The following is a 17,130-nucleotide window of genomic DNA, read 5'->3' as shown; positions in this document are numbered from 1 at the left end:
CGGCCAGTTTCCTGATGCTGCCACAGGTTTCTTTGGCACCCACCCAAGCTCAGGGTGAGTTGCTTAAATGCTTTTTGCTTAAAAAGGAGTATTTCCATGTGTGGTTTATTAAAAAAAAAAAAAAAAGAAAAAGAAAAAAATAAACTCAAGTCTTCATCTCAGACAGAAAGGGACTAAAAAAACCTAACACTCATTCCAGGAGTAAGGGGACTGTGTCATGTTCAGCCAACAAGCCTTCTCCAGGCAATTCAAGGGAAGGGCATTTTCCATCTCCTCGTTCAGAGATGAGCTTTGCCAGTCTCAGGGGAATATCTGGAGGGCTCAGAAAATACAGAGGGAGGAAAGAAAACAACAGTGTTTCTCAGAAACGTGGCAGTCTTCAAGGAGACTCTCTAACATCCTTTCTCTCAGGAAAAGCCAAGACTGGGAGCAAAGGCACGGCGATTTTAAGCTGTGCTGTGGCTGGGCTGCAGGGAGGTTTATGGGATGATGAGCTGCAAGAGCTCAGCCCTTGCTGCCTGCTACCGCAGCTTCGAAGGAGGCACCCTGCAGGGAAAGTGCCAGCAATTAATACCTATTTAGTGAAATACAGAGAGAATTTGAAGGTGTGGGGCAGTGGCCGGCTGCCTGCCGATGTCTGGGTACGCAGGTGAGGCCGCTGCTGTCTGCGGCATTCCCGTGGGCTGGGATGATGTCCCAGAAGGAGCAATGCCACCCGGTGCCATCAGTGTGCGGAGAGGAGGCAGAAGTTTAGGACGGTGAGGGAGCGAAATACGAGGGTGGAAGGAGAGGTGCAGGGAAGTAAGTGGTGCTGGCAGATTCGAGGAGGGTCATGCACAAAGGAATGAGGCTTTCCCTACACCGTCTTACAGCCGTCTGCGCTGCCCACTCACTGTCTTGGCTCCTCTTGGTGTTCAGGGTATAAATAAGGAGCTGGCTCATTTCTGGGGGACTTTCTTTTCAAGGCAGATCCTTTGTGGACCAGTTAATCAAGATGGATTCATGAGGCCCATTTCAAGTCATCAGTCTTCCTGCATTATGCATTTCCTTTGATGATTGAGCCCACAAGCAGTGGAGAGGAATATAAATGTGTGACTTGCTGACACCTCTCCCAGCAACCAAGGCAGCAAATGGGACAGTAAAACAACCTTTGGCTGAAAACTGTCTTCAGTTTAAGAGCAGCATAAAGAACAGATGCAGCAAGGAAAATACGAGGAGGAAAAAACCCTTCCCAGTACTGTTCTGTTTTCTATTTGAAGGCATGAAGGTCTGTAACAGCTGCCCGTGTTATTTACTAGCAGTGGGACTTCGGCATGTAATCGCTTTGCGAGGTTTGTTAATGCAGAAAGAACAGTGGATGGTATGGGCTAAAGAGCAAGTTTCCTCCTTTGAACTCAGCCTGGCTGTTGCTCAAACCGTGTGCTGCAGACGCTGTGAGTCAGAGCAGGCGTGGAGGAGGGAGGCTGTCTCAGCCCATCAGTGCCGATGGGTCCAGATTTTTTGCTGTTTATTGTCAGCCTGCTAATTCGATGGCATTCAGAGAAAGCTGGGCATTTTCCAGGCATACGCAAGGCAGGAGGCCGTATTCTTCGGTTTGCTGAGACTATTTTGCGACGTGAATTTAAATCAAAGGGACAGCTAATCCTGCTGTAGGGCAGGGGGTGAGCTGGCTGATGTGGTGTCCCTTCCAGCCTGGTTTTGATGGTTCCCAGAGAGAACTGTGCCTGCAGAAGAGTTGTCTCCCCCGGAGCACCTACATCCTGGGCAGTGACCCTATTTGGGGAGCTCCGTGTTGCCTCGGGATCTTGCTATGCTTGCTTTGCCAGGGGTGCTGGCACAGCGCCTGGGCTGGAGCGTGAGTTCGTGTATTCCTCCTCTTCCTCCCCGGGGGGCTGGCAGTGCCGCGCAGGGAGGTGAAGCCAGATACCTGCATGTCCAACAGATACGTCCCAAATGGTCCGGGTCTAAAGAGCCTGAAGAAACTCACATACCACCAAATTCCAGGGGCTCAGCTCATTTCCCTGAACAGCCCACTGCTGCAAAGTGAGCTTCTTCCAGTGTTCACTGGCAAATTTTTGAAATGCTTTTGGCCACTGAGGTGCCATGGAGTACATCGTTCCAGCACTGTTCCCTTCTTGCTGTACTTGATTGGATGGCAAAGGGAAGCATTTTTGTGCTGGTTCTTTCCCAAACTGGTTGATACTAAACACCTTGCTGCAAAAGCATGTCTGCTGCCCCTCAGTAGTGGGTTGCAGTCTTTTCTTAGTCGTTTCTGAAAAATTTATTTTCTGTTTTCCAAATATGGCCAATTGAAAACTAAAGAAAAGGTCCCTTTTTTTGCAACATGTGGCTATAATTAGTACAAGGTGACAAATGACTTCTTTACTTGCAAATATTGTAATTCTCCTGTTTTCTACAAGCACTGACTGATATTCCAGAAAGACAGATAAACATATTTAATTCTTGATACTACTTTGTCAATAGAAGCATTTTCAAGAGACATTTTGCATAATATGTGATATATTCTTGTTTATGTATTAGCCAGCAAGAATCCACCTCCTCTGGGAATTATTTTCTAAAATAATCTGACCTCTGGTATTCCCAGTTCATTGGCTGTTGTGTCACCCAGGCCTGCTCTGAGCAGATTCCAGTGGCGTGGTGATTAAAATGCCTTCGTAATTAGGACTGCCCTTCTACTGGGGCATGTGGAGGAGGGATAACAGGTGAAAACAGTTATTTCAGCAGTTGATAACAGCTGAAATGCAAAGACATATTCAAGGTTAATGATGTCCTCTATGGTCCCAACTGCCTTAAACAACTGGAAAATCTTCAGAGGTCTCCATACTTTTTAAAGGACCTGAATTTTGTCAAAAATCAGTGGGGAAAAATGAGTACAATCTTCAGGAAGAAATAATTCCTTTTGTCTATTCAGGTCATTTTAAAATTTTATATGAGGTGAGTCCCAATGTATATTGTTGAATACTTGCTTCAGTTTCAGAATACTATGGTTTGGTTTGGGGAAAACAGTGAGAGACAGCATTTTCAACTGCTGCTACCTCGTCACTGGCATCATAATCTTTTTTTGACTTTTCCTGTTTAAGTCTGCTTGTTGAGGGGTCTAAAGGCACCAGACATCTTACTCGTACTCCATTGTGAACCTGGACTTTTCTTCATGCCTTTGTAGGCCTTCCAAGGAGGAGCTGGTGGCACAAACTTCAAGTTGCTGTGTGGTAGTTTCTTTTGACAGATCTTTTTCCCCTGAGTACCTCCCAGAAGCAAAATGTCAGTGCAATTTGGTCCTAGCCATGAATAACCAGTTGGCAACCTGTGAGGTCCCTCTTACTGAACCTTAGGAGCTCTGCGTGTCAAAAACCACTTGGCCTGAAATGCATTAAGATGTCAGGGACAATTATCCTGCTGCATTTCCTATTCATTAATCACAGCTCTGGCTTTCTGAAACCCCTACGCTAGCAATTACAAACAAGATTGATGTAGGTTTAACCACCATTCTGAGCAATACGTACACACAAATATAACTTTTTTTTAAACCTAAATGACTGCATTTTGAAGCAAAACAAATCATCTATTTAGAGCATCTGTACACCTATATCCAATCCTCAGCCTTCTAAGTGGATGCCAAATTGCTTACAAAAAGCCAGAAGAAAAAGTGTGAAAGTCTTTAAAAACATTTTCGAGTCACTTATGACTCCCTCGGTCTGATGCTGATGTCAGAGGGCAATTTAGTCTTTTCCTTGCAAGCTGTCTGCTCCCAGACCAGGTTTCCATCTAACAGCTTGATCCTGACCTTGGAAGTTAATATGCTAATTAGGTCCCCCAGCCTATGCACAGAGAGCACTGTTTTCGGAACTTGACCAGTGTCTCATGGGAATAATGTGACTTGGCTTTTTTAACTCACGCCATCATCATACGTTTGCGAGCAAGCAGGGAAGAGAAAGCTGGCTGTAGACTGAGAAGGTGCCTGCAGAGAACATGTACCAGCAGCACGTGGTGGAGGGCAGAGGGAAGGCAGAGCTCGAACAAGCTCTTCTATTGCTCGTGATTGCATTGTGCATAGTCCCCTCATTCATTTTCCCTCATGCGTTATGGATGCTAATGGTACTAGGGAAAATAATTGACTACATCTCTTGTGCTTGTATTCCAAAAGAAAAAGCACCAGACTTCACCCTGTCCCACCCACAGCAGCCCAAGCGGGAGGGCAGAGTCTCTGTTCAAGCACCTGCTTTGTGCAAGGAGGCACAGCAAACAGTTTTGAAGAGCAGCAGTGCTGAAGAGATAGGATCAAAAGCTGGGAGACCAAAAAATGACCTCTTCTCCATATTGTTTGCAGTGTATCTCTAATGATTTTTTCGCCTCTGATTCAACAGGAGTGACTAATTCTACAATGCTACCCTGATACACATGTGTATTTGCGCACTTGTCTTCATCACATGCAGTGGGCAAGAAGTAGAGGAGAACAATAAAGAAATGAAAGAAATGTATTTCATTAGTAGTCTGAAGTCCAAAAAAGTACCCTTTTTTCTCCCAAATTAGGAAATCCTATAAACCGGCTTTTCTAATAGGCAGACTCCTTTGATAAACTGACCAACCACTTCTTGATCTGCTGAAAGTTCTTTGTTCAGGATTTGGTTTTCCCTGCAAACTGTGATTTGAAAAGAATTAGCCTATCCATTGGTGACTGAGTGCATAGAAGTTAGAGGTGGGTGAATAATTTTTTCTAATCTATTTTGAGAATTTTATTAGTTTCATCCAAGCATTATTCAGGATATATTTTTCTGTTATGCTGCTAGCTTTCTTGCAAGCAAGCTGTTATTAATACGACTATTTGTCTCTCTGGGTGGAAACTGCAAGGTACGTCCACCTCAGAGCCTGTGAGAAAAGCAAGTTCCCTGCGCGGTCAGTGCGGTGGTGCCTCTCTTGAATTGGACCTTACCTTGCAGAGGGAAGAGATTTTTCCTAAGCTGGCTGCCATATGCCTAGATAGGCGGGATTCCTCTTATTCACCCAGAGATGTGTTCCTCTGATGAGCTTCCCCTGTTTCTCTCCTGTACTAGGGATTCATGGATATTGACCTGACCAAATTCAAGGAGAGCGGAGCCAATGTAACTGGCTTCCAGTTGGTGAATTACACGGATGCTGTTCCCGCCAGGATCATGCAGCAGTGGAGGAATAATGATGCCAGGGAGCATCCTCGTGTGGACTGGAAGAGGCCAAAGGCAAGTGGCATAAAAAACCGTTTAATTTAGGGTCCATCTGGCTCAGTTCAAGTTATGCTCACCTCTTTGTGATTGCACGGGGCTCTTTAATCTCATTCTGAAAACCTGTCACTTAGTATAATTATGAACATCATCTGTTCCAGGTGCCTCAACATTGTCTAAATTTTATTAGGCAGGAATCGCTGCCTGCTAAGAAATACACAAGTTAGCGTATTCACTCAGACTCCCAGTTTTTACCCTCCTCAAAGCTAAGGATTAAACATCTCATAATATTCAGTATATAAAAAAGAAAAAGCCTCATTAACTCCTTAACCTTTGACTTGTTTACTACATATCCAGTGATAATAAAGTCTTTCCAGATGCTCTTTCTGAGCATTTCAAATCAGTGTGTACAGCAGAGGGGAAATATATTTTAGTTCCTAACACAGAAGACCCTGAAGCTGTCAAGGGGCGGGGAGGGAGGAGGTTGATTTTTTCCTATCTGACATTTGAAAACAAATACACTTGTGACAAACATTCAGCAATAGAAATGTCAACTTTGGAATTATTAGTTTAAAAAAGTTACAAACAAATAAATCAGTAGGTGATCATAGGAAAAGGAATTAATTCTAATGGTTACCGTTCATGCCAGAGTTTTACACCAGTTTCTGTAAAAGCTTCCGCTTGAATAAATTCATCTTTCGCACATTTTTTGCACATTGAAGTAGAGTTTTCTGGCCTCCATCTGTGACCAGAAAGGGTCAATTGTTATTTGATTTTGCGTAGCTCACATTTACACTGTATAATGTATTCCTTAAAAGTTCAGGTCAATGATTCTAATTAAACAGAAAGACTCAGGTAACAGGTGAATGGCTTTTAAGGCTGATTCCTCTTCAGGGAGTGCAATCTGAAGGCAGCTGGGCTAGCATAGCAAAAGGCAAAGCAGAGCCATCCTTAGCTCCGCATCAGGAGCTTCTCCTTCACTCTCCCACCCTCTGGGAGAGAAGGCACCAACTTTCGTGAGTCAACAGGACAGTAGTGATTACAGGGAGCAAGAGACTGTTGAACTTCATAGATGGAAGGATGAAGAGAGGGCAAATCATCTGAAAAGTTGCCGTGAGGTGAGCCAGTGCAGCACACCGGAGGCGAGCTCACCCTAACAGGCCATGTACAACTCCTCTTCTCTTTCTAGTACACGTCGGCCCTAACATACGACGGGGTCCGGGTGATGGCCGAGGCATTTCAGAACCTGCGGAGGCAGCGGATCGACATCTCCCGTCGCGGCAATGCCGGGGACTGCCTCGCCAACCCGGCCGTGCCCTGGGGACAAGGCATCGACATCCAGAGAGCGCTGCAGCAGGTTCGAAACCCAACCGATGTGTGAGCTGCAAGGACAGCTGACTGTAGCCTGCGGGCAGGGGAAGAGGGGTGATTAGCAGCAGAAATGCTCAAATGACATGCTCAGGTTGAGGAGCTGATCCTTCCAGATTAGAGCCAGATCTTCTAAAGAGTTCAGGGGTGAATCCGGCAAACTGCTTCTCCTGGTACCAACTGATGTGTCCTTGCCTTCTCTAGTTTCTGTTGGAGTTCTGGGATGGAAAAGCCATTTATTATCCCATAAAATCCTGGGTCCCTATTTTTATCTTCCCCTTCCCAAGAGAGAGACCTGCTCAGACCATATTTTTTTAAGTTCCTTTGACTGTCTGTGAACTCCGCTTCAGTTCCAGACTGCTAATGAAGCTTGAAACCATGTGAATTTTGCCTTATGTGTTGGCTGTCGTCAAAATGTTAACTCAAAGCCCAGATTATAGCTTGTTTCATACTGTGAGGATTCCTAAAAGTCTTAATAACAACCATTTAGATCTCTGATAATCTTGCGTTTTCATCCTGCATAAAACTTCAGATTTTTGAACAAACAAAAATACTACATGAAACTTACAGCGAGAGAGAAAAACAATACACTCTTATCAAAGACTAAGAAAGGTAGAATATTTTAACATTTCTTTACATTTCAAGACTGACATTCATTTCTAACATTTTTCTTTTTTTCAGACAAAAATAGATGGATTCCTTGGAAATACTGCTAGTTCAGTGTTATCCAAATATAGCTTATCCCATCTTCTTTCCTTAACTGTGAAGAAGGCAAGAAGAACAAAATTAATTTGGTTAATTTGCAACATAAGTAAATTTCCCCAAGTATTTTGTTTTGAATTGGTTTTTTCTTACTGGTAAACAACAATTCCTTTAAAACCAAATCTTGCATCTGATTTGATTTATTGCCCAGGTTCAATTTGTTCCCAAGCCTGTCATTGACTTTCTGTGTGACCTTGGGCAAATCACTGTCATAGCTTCTCCAAAACCTTATAATGAAATCAGCCTCCTTGATGCATCAGGGAGATTGGTTACCTAATAAACATGAAATACTTGGAAGTCTTCTGATGAGCAATGGATTCTCAAGCATTTTCCTTTATTGAATTTATGAGAATAGGATATCAAAATCAGACTTAGCTAGAAAATACAATTTTGTGTGTTGGAAAATCGTCCTCTGAAGTTTCCTTATCTCTTCATTAAAACAATTTCAAAACTCTTAATTTTTCAACTGTAGTGATTTGGGGCAAAGAACATGAAGAGTTATTTGCAAAAGTTGTTTCTTCACCATTGAAAAACTATAATTTTCAAAAGATGTGACCAGTTCAGTTGTGATGGTCAAAATAAAGGTTCTGAAAGATGCAAGAGAAGAAGTCTCCTAGGGAAATTTTAACTATGAATTGAATAATCATCCAGCATTTAGTATTGTAGCAAGAAAGAGGCAGATGAAAGTAGAAAAACTTCTGATTAGATTGAAAGCTTGAGTTATCCTTTCTGTAAAGACTCACAATTAGGGCAAGTCTTACAGCTGTTTACAGTGTGCTTTCTCTTTACCTCCCATTTGCTAATGCCTAAAATTTTATAAGCTGTTTAAAAGCAAAAAGTTTCTCTACTTATTTCTACTCAAATGTCTGGAATAAGCTCCTGAATTACCTTATTTCTGTTTAGTGTAAGAAGGAGTCATTCTGCAATTTTTCAAAAACAGAAATCTAAGACATTTCAGCAAAATGTATGCTTTTCTTAAAGAGAATTGCTTTTTTTTTTTTTTCTTTCAGGAAAATGCTCACAAAATATTGCTTTAAACCAATATGGCAAGGTTTCAGTTGTACTTTGAAAAGATAATGATAATTTTTGAGAGATTTTTTTTATTAATGTTACTTGGTTACCACATCTAGTAAGCAGGTAGCTAGTCCCTAACTGCTGACTAACCCTGTAACCAGAAGGCCACAACAGCATTCTTCTCCTCCAGTTCTCCCAGCAAAGAACCACGTGCCTGTGCCTTATACACAGATGTGCTTAAACGCTCCATGTCTCCGGTCAACTTTACTGGTGCTTAACACTGTTGAAATCAGTCCTCACTATATTTTGTAGTGATTCAGTGGGTCTCAGAGGATGGGAAATGATGCAAAAGTTGTGCTGCAGCCTCCAGGATGGATGGGAGAGACCCCTTTTGCTATTTCAGTGCCACACGGTTATCACAGGATTAAGATTTCATTCATTCAGATAGAAGAAACTGGTGCTGCACACCTGCCTTTGAGTGCATACAAAGCTACAAAGCATGAGCACCTGTGACTTCAGCTTCAGAATCGGTCAGGACCTAAAAAGAAAACCAAAGGGGCCATGAAAAAGCAGGCAAGGGAGTGCTTAAGACAATAGTGCTTTTCTAGTGCATCTTTTTTTTATGGGCACGTTGTGTCTTGTGAGAAGGAAAAAGCATGTTTCTCCAAATGTCACCAGGAATATCTCTTGACTTGAAGGAGCTTCAGAAAATACTGGCAGATGTTCATTTTCATGACAAACCTTTGCGATAATAGCTGGAAAACAAACACAGTTTAAGCAGATTAGCAACAGATTTCCTCTGTAATGATATATCCTCATTTCTTCACCACGGGTCTTTATTCTGAGGATCTCAGAGTACTTAAAAAGGCTGCTAAATACCTGTTCCCATTTTGCATGTGGGAAGACTTCAGCTGCAGGGACAACAGATTTGTCCAAAGCAAATGGAAAGGCTGAGAACAAACCTTTAATTCCCCATCCAGTGGCATGAGCACTTCTCCAGGTGGTCTGCATAGAGACCCAAATTTGCACTCCTTTTCCCACGTTCCTGGTCCCCGCTGCCTGCTCCCCACGCACTGTATGTAACTCCAGTTGGAAGCCCTTCTCCACGCCAGGCTGGGCGCTTTTGCAGCCAGTCAAATGGCCATGCTGAGAAGAGAAGTTCAGGACCTGGGGTGTGATGCGAGCAGCGCTCTTCAGCTCGGCAGTGTTATCAGCAGAGATTTATGATTCAAAGTTTACTATGCAAATTTCATTTACAATACTAAATTGTCAGGTTTTATTAGGCTGGTGCAGAGGTAATTGAATTTGCTTGTTAACTGATAGACTCCTCTCTATCAAAAGACTGCAGCTGGTAGCTGTGGCCATGGTTTCATATTTCCTCTAAATACAGTTCCTGATTTGAACTGACAAATTCTTTACCAAATCCTGACTCGAGGTCAGATTTAGAAAACACAAAAAACCACAAAACTCAAGGAGTTCAGAGCTGATTTAGCTCACTGTCACATCCCAAGAGGTGGTGGGCTCACACATGTGATCTAGCTCTTATGTATTGCTGAGCTCAGTAATAGGCCACTAAGTTTTAAGAGAAAGGGTTTTTAAAAGAAGGGGTAAGTTAAGAGAATGGCTGTGCACCTGGCCAGGCATGCTGTAGAGAGTGAACCCGAGTGAAAGCCTGGTGTCAGATAGATGTCCTCTCTCTCCTGCATGGATCTGAGAGACATGACTGCACTCTCCATCCTTCTTCCCCTCCCCTCTTACTGCTGCCGAATCACCACCACGTGAGAAGCTGACCAATTTGCTCTCCTCGTTGATATTTATGTCTTTAAGGTCCGTTTTGAAGGATTGTCTGGCAACGTTCAGTTTAACGAGAAGGGACGGAGGACCAACTACACCCTCCATGTGATTGAGATGAAACATGATGGGATCAGAAAGGTAAAGTAGAGAGCGACCTGGGATCCTGTGTGAGGCACCAGCCCGGTGTTCGAGTTATGGTGTGGTTAGGTCTCAACAAACATCTCTGTTCATGTAGGCTTGCATGTGGAGTCACGAGTGCATTCCCAGCTCTCTGCACGAGCAAAGCCAAGCACTAGGGAGAACTCATGGTATATTACTAAAAAAATACAACATATCGAAGGAATTATCAAGAGCAACAAGGGTATCTCAGCTGTGGGGCAGGGATTTCCAGGATAGTAAAAGCTTGGCCAACTCAGCCTTGCTATTGGCAGGGCACATTGGCTCAGGCCCAGCTACACGGCTGTCTGTTTTTTGCTCTCCTGCTTTTCTTTTCCAAGAATGAGCCAAGGCAGAGCCAGGCAAAAGCTGTCTGCCCCAGCCAGTGTAGGTGAACCCTTTATGTTGACCTAATTCTGCTCTCCTTGAAGTGACAAGAGCTTTACCACTACCCATGTCCTGATAGCTACACAGACATTTGTGCTGTTCTGGAGTCTTGATCCCTTTCTATATACCAAGCACTTTGAAAAATCTTGCCTTGTTCAGGGGTGCCAAGCTCCCAAAACACTAATCCTTTTGAAAATCTGACTCCATGTGCTTATGTCCTACTTTAGATACTACCTATTTGAAGAACAAAGAGTAACTCAGTAAAGGAGGTAAAGGAGAACTACTAAATATTTTGGAATGGGGCATTCGCTGGAATCCCCCTGCAGCCCCTCAATCCCCTGGAAAATAAAATACTTGTTTGAAACTAAGAAAAACTGCAAATAGTGAAAGTTCCACATTCACAGCCCCTACCCCCAATTCATACTTACACCTGAGAGCAGCCTATGTGAGATTAGAGCCCACCACAGTCAAGCAAAAAAAAAGGCAAATTTCTCATTGAGAAATAAAAGAAGTGTCATTTTGAAGACATACAAAGTGGTCTTCCTCCTCTACGTGGTATTCATAAGAGGACAAATGCGGTATTATGTCCAGTTTGGGGCTCTGAACTTCAAGAAGTTGGCAATCTGGAGAGAGTCTAGAGGAGAAGAAAGAGAATGGCTAAATGTCTTGATTTTGCTTTGTATTTACGGACAGAAATTATAGTTGTTTGGAAGACATGTACATCACTGCCACGAGGCACGTGGTAACTTAGATCCACCAGGTTAGAGGTGCAAAACAAACACACATGTCTCTATGTTGCCCTAGGGCAGAGCCTTGGAAGCTCTTTCCTCACTCTCTTTTTGTCTGTGCAATGAAGAGAGAAGACTGCATAGATTTTTTTCTCCTGAGCTGTTATGATCTCTAATCTGCCCTCAGCAGGCTCCTGGTTGTGCCCTGTGTTAATACCCTTTCCCATTTACTGTGGTAAGATATTCCTTTCACATGAGCAGAGCTCAGGCAACTTCATACTTACATGAGGTGATGGAAAACCTCTTATAAAATCAAGCCCTCAAAGTGGATAACCTCAACAATGATCTTCCTAGTGATATTCGGTGGCACTCTGCTTTACCTGTAAGCAGTGATAGATCAGCCCAAATCCCTGATTATTAATAAGCACAACTTAACATGAGAGTTCTTCCCATTACAACTGTTCAGTTTATTCATAACCCCAAACTTTTCAGCATTGGCCAGGGTTGTTGTTTTGTTCTCACTTGATTTTTTTTTGTCCTGTTGTCTCAAGATGTCCTAAGAGTTAGTCCTACGTTCATGCAGGATTTCAGCTGCAGGGTAGCATTTTATCATCCTGTAGCATCTGGACATGCAGCAGGCATGCTCACCATTAGAAAAATATTCAGAAGTCACACAGGGGCAGTGTGAACTCTTGGTGTAGGGATGAGGCAGGGGATGGCAATAATCTGCCAGTACCTTGTGCTAAATGTTTTTGTGTGCATACAAGCACTCTGCTACTGTAGCGTATCATGCACATTATTTTCAGGCTGGAGGTACAGTGGGATGGGGAAGTTCCTGGTCCTGCTGGCAAAAGACATCAAGAATCAGGAGGAGAGATCTCTGGTTGGGTATGAAAATACAGGGAGAACTGATCCTGCTTGGATGACCCTGTTAACATATCTTAGTTAATATTACAGAGAGATATCAATGACATATCCTGATTTTGTATTCGGCAGATTGGTTATTGGAATGAAGATGAGAAGTTAGTTCCAGCAGCCATAGATACTCAAAGTGGCAATGAGTCTACAAGCCTCCAGAACAGGACTTACATAGTCACAACTATCCTAGTAAGTACTGTGACTTCTATCCCAGGTTTCCCTCTCCCCCATGTCCCTGATGTGCAGACTCCCCCTTCCCCTTGTGTGCCCTCCTTTGTACTATATCATTTTTATAATAGCAATAACAATAATAATAATAATAACAACAGCACTTACTGTTTCCTGCCAGGTCCATAAAGGTATCTGAAAATTGCTGTGGCTAATTAAATAGGTATTAAAGAGTTCTCATGCTTAACTGTAGAAAATACAAAAGATTATGACAAGACAGTAGAGGCATCAGCATAGGTAAATTAGAAACATTATACCTGTGCTTTGTATTTAGCCCACAGAATGGGGGCTGTAATTTTGGGAAGGATAAGCTGCATTGTGCAGAGAGGCTGAATCATAGCTTTAAAAACAAATCTCCACTATAATCATGAAGGAATAATAGGTACCCCATAATTTACGGTATCATGTATTGTGTCATTGTATACGCTTACCCTGCAGAAACATGAAAGTTTACTAACTTGTTTGTTGAATGCTTACTGTGAGTCTACAGAGAAGACACAATACCCAAACTGAGTTAAACATTTTAAGGTTCTCTCCTGTTTAGCAGATTTGATTCTGCCTGTGCCCACATAGGCAGACGCGCCTTTAAAAACTCACAGCTCAGATGCACTAAATATCCCTTGCAGAACTGCACTGAAAGGTTTGTTGCCCAAACTCCCCCAGCTCCTCCATTCCCCTCAAGCCCATCACCGCAGAAGCTGCACACAGATTTTGCATGAATAAATAGAAAATGCCGCAATAAAAAACTCACTTTGAACCTTCTAAAATAAGCCCACTGTATGTTGACTGTGCCCTTTGGTACAGGAACACAAAGCTAGAGCTTTTCAAGGGGACCAGAAGCTGCAGACTGGGCTCCAGTCCGAGCCCCTGATGTGCATCTCTAGAATGTGGAGCGTGGCTCAATATTAGTCTTCTTTGTGCCAGGAAGACCCGTATGTGATGCTCAAGAAGAATGCCAACCAGTTTGAAGGCAATGAGAGGTATGAAGGCTACTGTGTGGAGCTGGCTGCTGAGATCGCGAAGCATGTTGGCTACCACTACAGACTGGAGATTGTCAGAGATGGGAAGTACGGAGCCCGGGACCCTGACACCAAAACGTGGAACGGCATGGTGGGAGAACTTGTTTATGGGGTGAGTTTCCAACCTTGTCCATTGTCTTTTGCCCTTGGTACTTGAGAACACGTTCAAGCCCTAAAGAAGGAGCCCTGCCTTCCGTCAGCCTGAGCTGTCTTGAGGACTGCAGCTCTGATAATGCAAATAATCAGCCCAAGTAAAACATTTTAATTTAGGAAGGGGCAGCACATTTTGTGCCTATGGAAATGTCAAAATGTTTCCTTTCAACAGTTCCAAGATTCTTTTTCTTTCCATTTTTGGAAGAACAAGTATTGAAAGGTCAAACTTTCCCCTGGGTAGAATCTCCAAATTTTACTCTATTTTATATTTGCATGATAATGACAGGATGAAAGAAGTATAAGATTTCAAACACTCAGCATATGACTGGTGAACAATAGGACTAGACTACTTTCTGCCTAGCCACCCATTTTCATCATATCAGATATACACCTGCACCCTACACTTCTAAACCTGGTTTGGTCCGGTAATTCACAATCTGTGGTGTTTAGGTCATCCTTCGGAGGGGTCTATTTTTCCCTTGTAGGGAAAGGGGAAATTGGTGTAGGGAGCATCAGTGCCCAAGCCTCTGTGTTACTGTGTTGGAGCGGGGGATGATCTGTCTCCTGCTGGTAGTTTCACAGTATATGCCGACAGCCATTTCAATGCATTTCCCTTTCCATTTTCAAGACGGATTGTAAAATAAGTGGAGAGTGCACATCAGTGTCAGTGCAACATTTTTCCTCTTCTCCTGCATCAGTTATGCAATCAAAAAGCAGTTCCTGATGGAAGTAAACATCCTGGCATCCTTTTTCAGGCAATTGGCCTTTCCTTGCCTCTTTTGATGTCTGGATGATAAAGCTCTTTTAGCAAAAATCATCTGCATCAGACTGTGACATCAGTGGATAAATCAGACAAGAAGAGCTAGGTGGCTGCAAAAGGAAAACGCTGTGATTTCAGAACAGAACTGGTAATCAGTAGTGATAAAATGGAAATAATCCACCAATATTATGGGCTGCTCCTTTTTAACATTTCTCTTGCAATTGGTTTCGTCTGATTTCTTCTGATGTAGCAGGGGTAAACAGAGATCAAAGGAACGTAAGCTGGAGTTAGTAGGTATATTTTATCCCCAGAATGCAAATCTCTTTTCTGTCTCTCCTTTTCAGAGGGCAGATGTGGCTGTGGCACCATTAACCATCACTCTGGTTCGAGAAGAAGTTATAGACTTTTCCAAACCGTTCATGAGCTTAGGTATCTCTATCATGATAAAAAAACCTCAGAAGTCCAAACCAGGAGTTTTTTCCTTTCTGGATCCTTTGGCTTACGAGATATGGATGTGCATTGTTTTTGCCTACATTGGAGTGAGCGTTGTCCTCTTCCTGGTGAGTCGCTTCAGCCCTTACGAGTGGCACACTGAGGAATTCGAGGAAGGACGGGACCAGCCGGCCAATGACCAGACGAATGAGTTTGGGATATTCAACAGTCTTTGGTTCTCCCTAGGAGCTTTCATGCAGCAGGGATGTGATATTTCTCCAAGGTGGGTTGCCTTCCCCAATGAACCTTCTTCCAGTTCATATGGTTTAATCTTTCTACGTGCTTTGGAGCTGAACAGGTTTTATTTTGACCTTCATTCCTGAACCATAGTGTAGTTTTGTGAATCACTTACAGATTCAGAAAGGATCCAAGGGTTCACAGGTCTCTCAGCTGTGAACTGGGGACTTCAAATTTGAGACCATAAAAATACCATTCTAAATTTATCCTGGGGAGTTCTTTTGAGGGATTTTACAGAAATGCAAACAAGATTTTCTAAAGCTACCCAACTGCAATCAATTTTTGTCAGTCATTTTGTTGCTGTTAGAAACAAGATCATCTAGCGTTATAAGGAAGCTATAAAATTCCAGTAAAGTAGGGAGAAATAATACAGTAGGTGCCCAGTGAAAGGTTATATGGTCTGTGCCAAAGATTATGGAGCACACTGGGTGGCTTTAAGCATTATTGGCCTTTAGAAAGGTCAGAGAAGTAGCGAGTTTTCCTTCTAATTCCCATTTCAGTCAATAGTTCTGCTGCCTGAAAGTTCAGTAGGACCCAAAGTCCAAAGGGTTCCTAAAGGGACTTTTTGGTGAATGACTCTTGTGATTACTTTTAGATAATTTTTCTTGGAAAAGCTGGCACAATATAAGGTGACTGGAAAACTGCATGAAATGCAGAAGATGTAAATCTGTGATAGAGACACCAGCAGAGACTTATTTGTAAATAATGTCTGGAAATACCTCCTTCATTTTAGGGGCCTATATTCGCACAAGTCTTATTACAGAGATTTTGCCTACTGCAGGAGCCCATGATACACATTTCTTCTCAACACCTTGTTCATACAAAGGCGTTCAAAAAGAAAAGAAAAAGAACTAAAAGCATAGGGACCAAATAGCTGCAAGCGGGACTCTGATAGATTTTCTTATTTATTTGCACAAATTATATGTCCGGTAAGTAATGTCTGTGATAACTGAGGGATCTTTCGTGTAGTATGTGTATATTCACATGAGGCAGGATCAGAGGTGAGCCAGGGATAAGGTGTTTGACACCTCTAGTGTTTTGCGTTCGGGGCAGAGGTACTTAGGGTTTATAAGGCTGAAAAAGGGTTAATGAGCTGTGGCTTGGGATGTGGATCGTATGTATCCATCACTCCCAAGAGGTCTGCTCTGGATGTTGGTTGGAGGGAAAGCATGTGGACAGGTCAAGCACCAAAGCTGCTAGATGCTGCAGGACACAGCTCTTGCTCACCCCCTCTGAGAGGCAAACTCGTCCCAGTTTAGGCGAAGTATATTTTTGGCCAGGTTGGACTTAAACCAGAGGTACTGCCAGTCACAAGAATGAATTTACAGGCAGTATGTGCATTTTCTGTATTTATATGCCATGGTGACATCTGAAGTGATGCTCTGATAAAAGTAGACAGCAAAGAGGCCTTTTGTTTTGTTTTTTCCCCACCCTTCCTTTTTTGGGCTTTGCCTCCCTTCTCTTCAAAGGAAATTTCAGCAGATACGTGTCTTGTGAGTGGACACGGTAGGCAGAAGTTAATTTCCTGCACGCTGGGTTGGCATCAAAGCTCGGGGGACGAGAAGGAGGCACAACTCCATCGGCAAGCGGAGATAACTCTGCGCAGCTCGGCACAGCTCCGGCGGGACGGCGGGGGGAGGCCAGGCACCAGCTTCTTGGCGATGGGATGCCAATTTGTCCAACTACTAACGCGCTTGGGATAGGGGGGAAATAAGAGCCTGTGAGGCACTTTGATAGTGACAGCTTTTATGAATATGTTTTATCATCTGATCATTGATTAGTAGGAGTCCAGGCGGAGCATTCAGAAAGTCTTCCCAGCGGAGGGAATTTCAGCTTTATCGCTGTCTTGTAACACAGCCCAGTGCGTTAGGATCAGGTTATTGTGATTTTCATTCTCA

General features: G+C 43.1%; 1 protein-coding gene across 3 annotated transcripts in view; it reads left to right on the top strand.

The window, feature by feature from the left end:
* The window catches only part of GRIA1 (glutamate ionotropic receptor AMPA type subunit 1), a 129,837-nt gene that overhangs the window by 76,271 nt on the left and 36,436 nt on the right, over positions 1-17,130 (top strand). For all 3 annotated transcript variants that reach the window (XR_003921060.1, XM_029998050.2, XM_029998051.2), the window contains exons 6-11: positions 5,073-5,234; positions 6,406-6,573; positions 10,188-10,292; positions 12,422-12,532; positions 13,496-13,702; positions 14,848-15,218. Coding sequence is in view for 2 of the 3 variants with exons in the window: in XM_029998050.2 (XP_029853910.1) it covers positions 5,073-5,234; positions 6,406-6,573; positions 10,188-10,292; positions 12,422-12,532; positions 13,496-13,702; positions 14,848-15,218 (1,124 nt within the window). In the remaining variant the exon portion in view is untranslated. The remainder of the gene's footprint in view (positions 1-5,072; positions 5,235-6,405; positions 6,574-10,187; positions 10,293-12,421; positions 12,533-13,495; positions 13,703-14,847; positions 15,219-17,130) is intronic.

Source organism: Aquila chrysaetos, chromosome 22 (genome assembly GCF_900496995.4).
Source record: "Aquila chrysaetos chrysaetos chromosome 22, bAquChr1.4, whole genome shotgun sequence".
In the NCBI taxonomy this organism is placed as follows: domain Eukaryota; kingdom Metazoa; phylum Chordata; class Aves; order Accipitriformes; family Accipitridae; genus Aquila; species Aquila chrysaetos.
The sequence above is the reverse complement of the archived record's forward strand: the minus strand, read 5'-3'. Positions and strand labels throughout refer to the sequence as shown.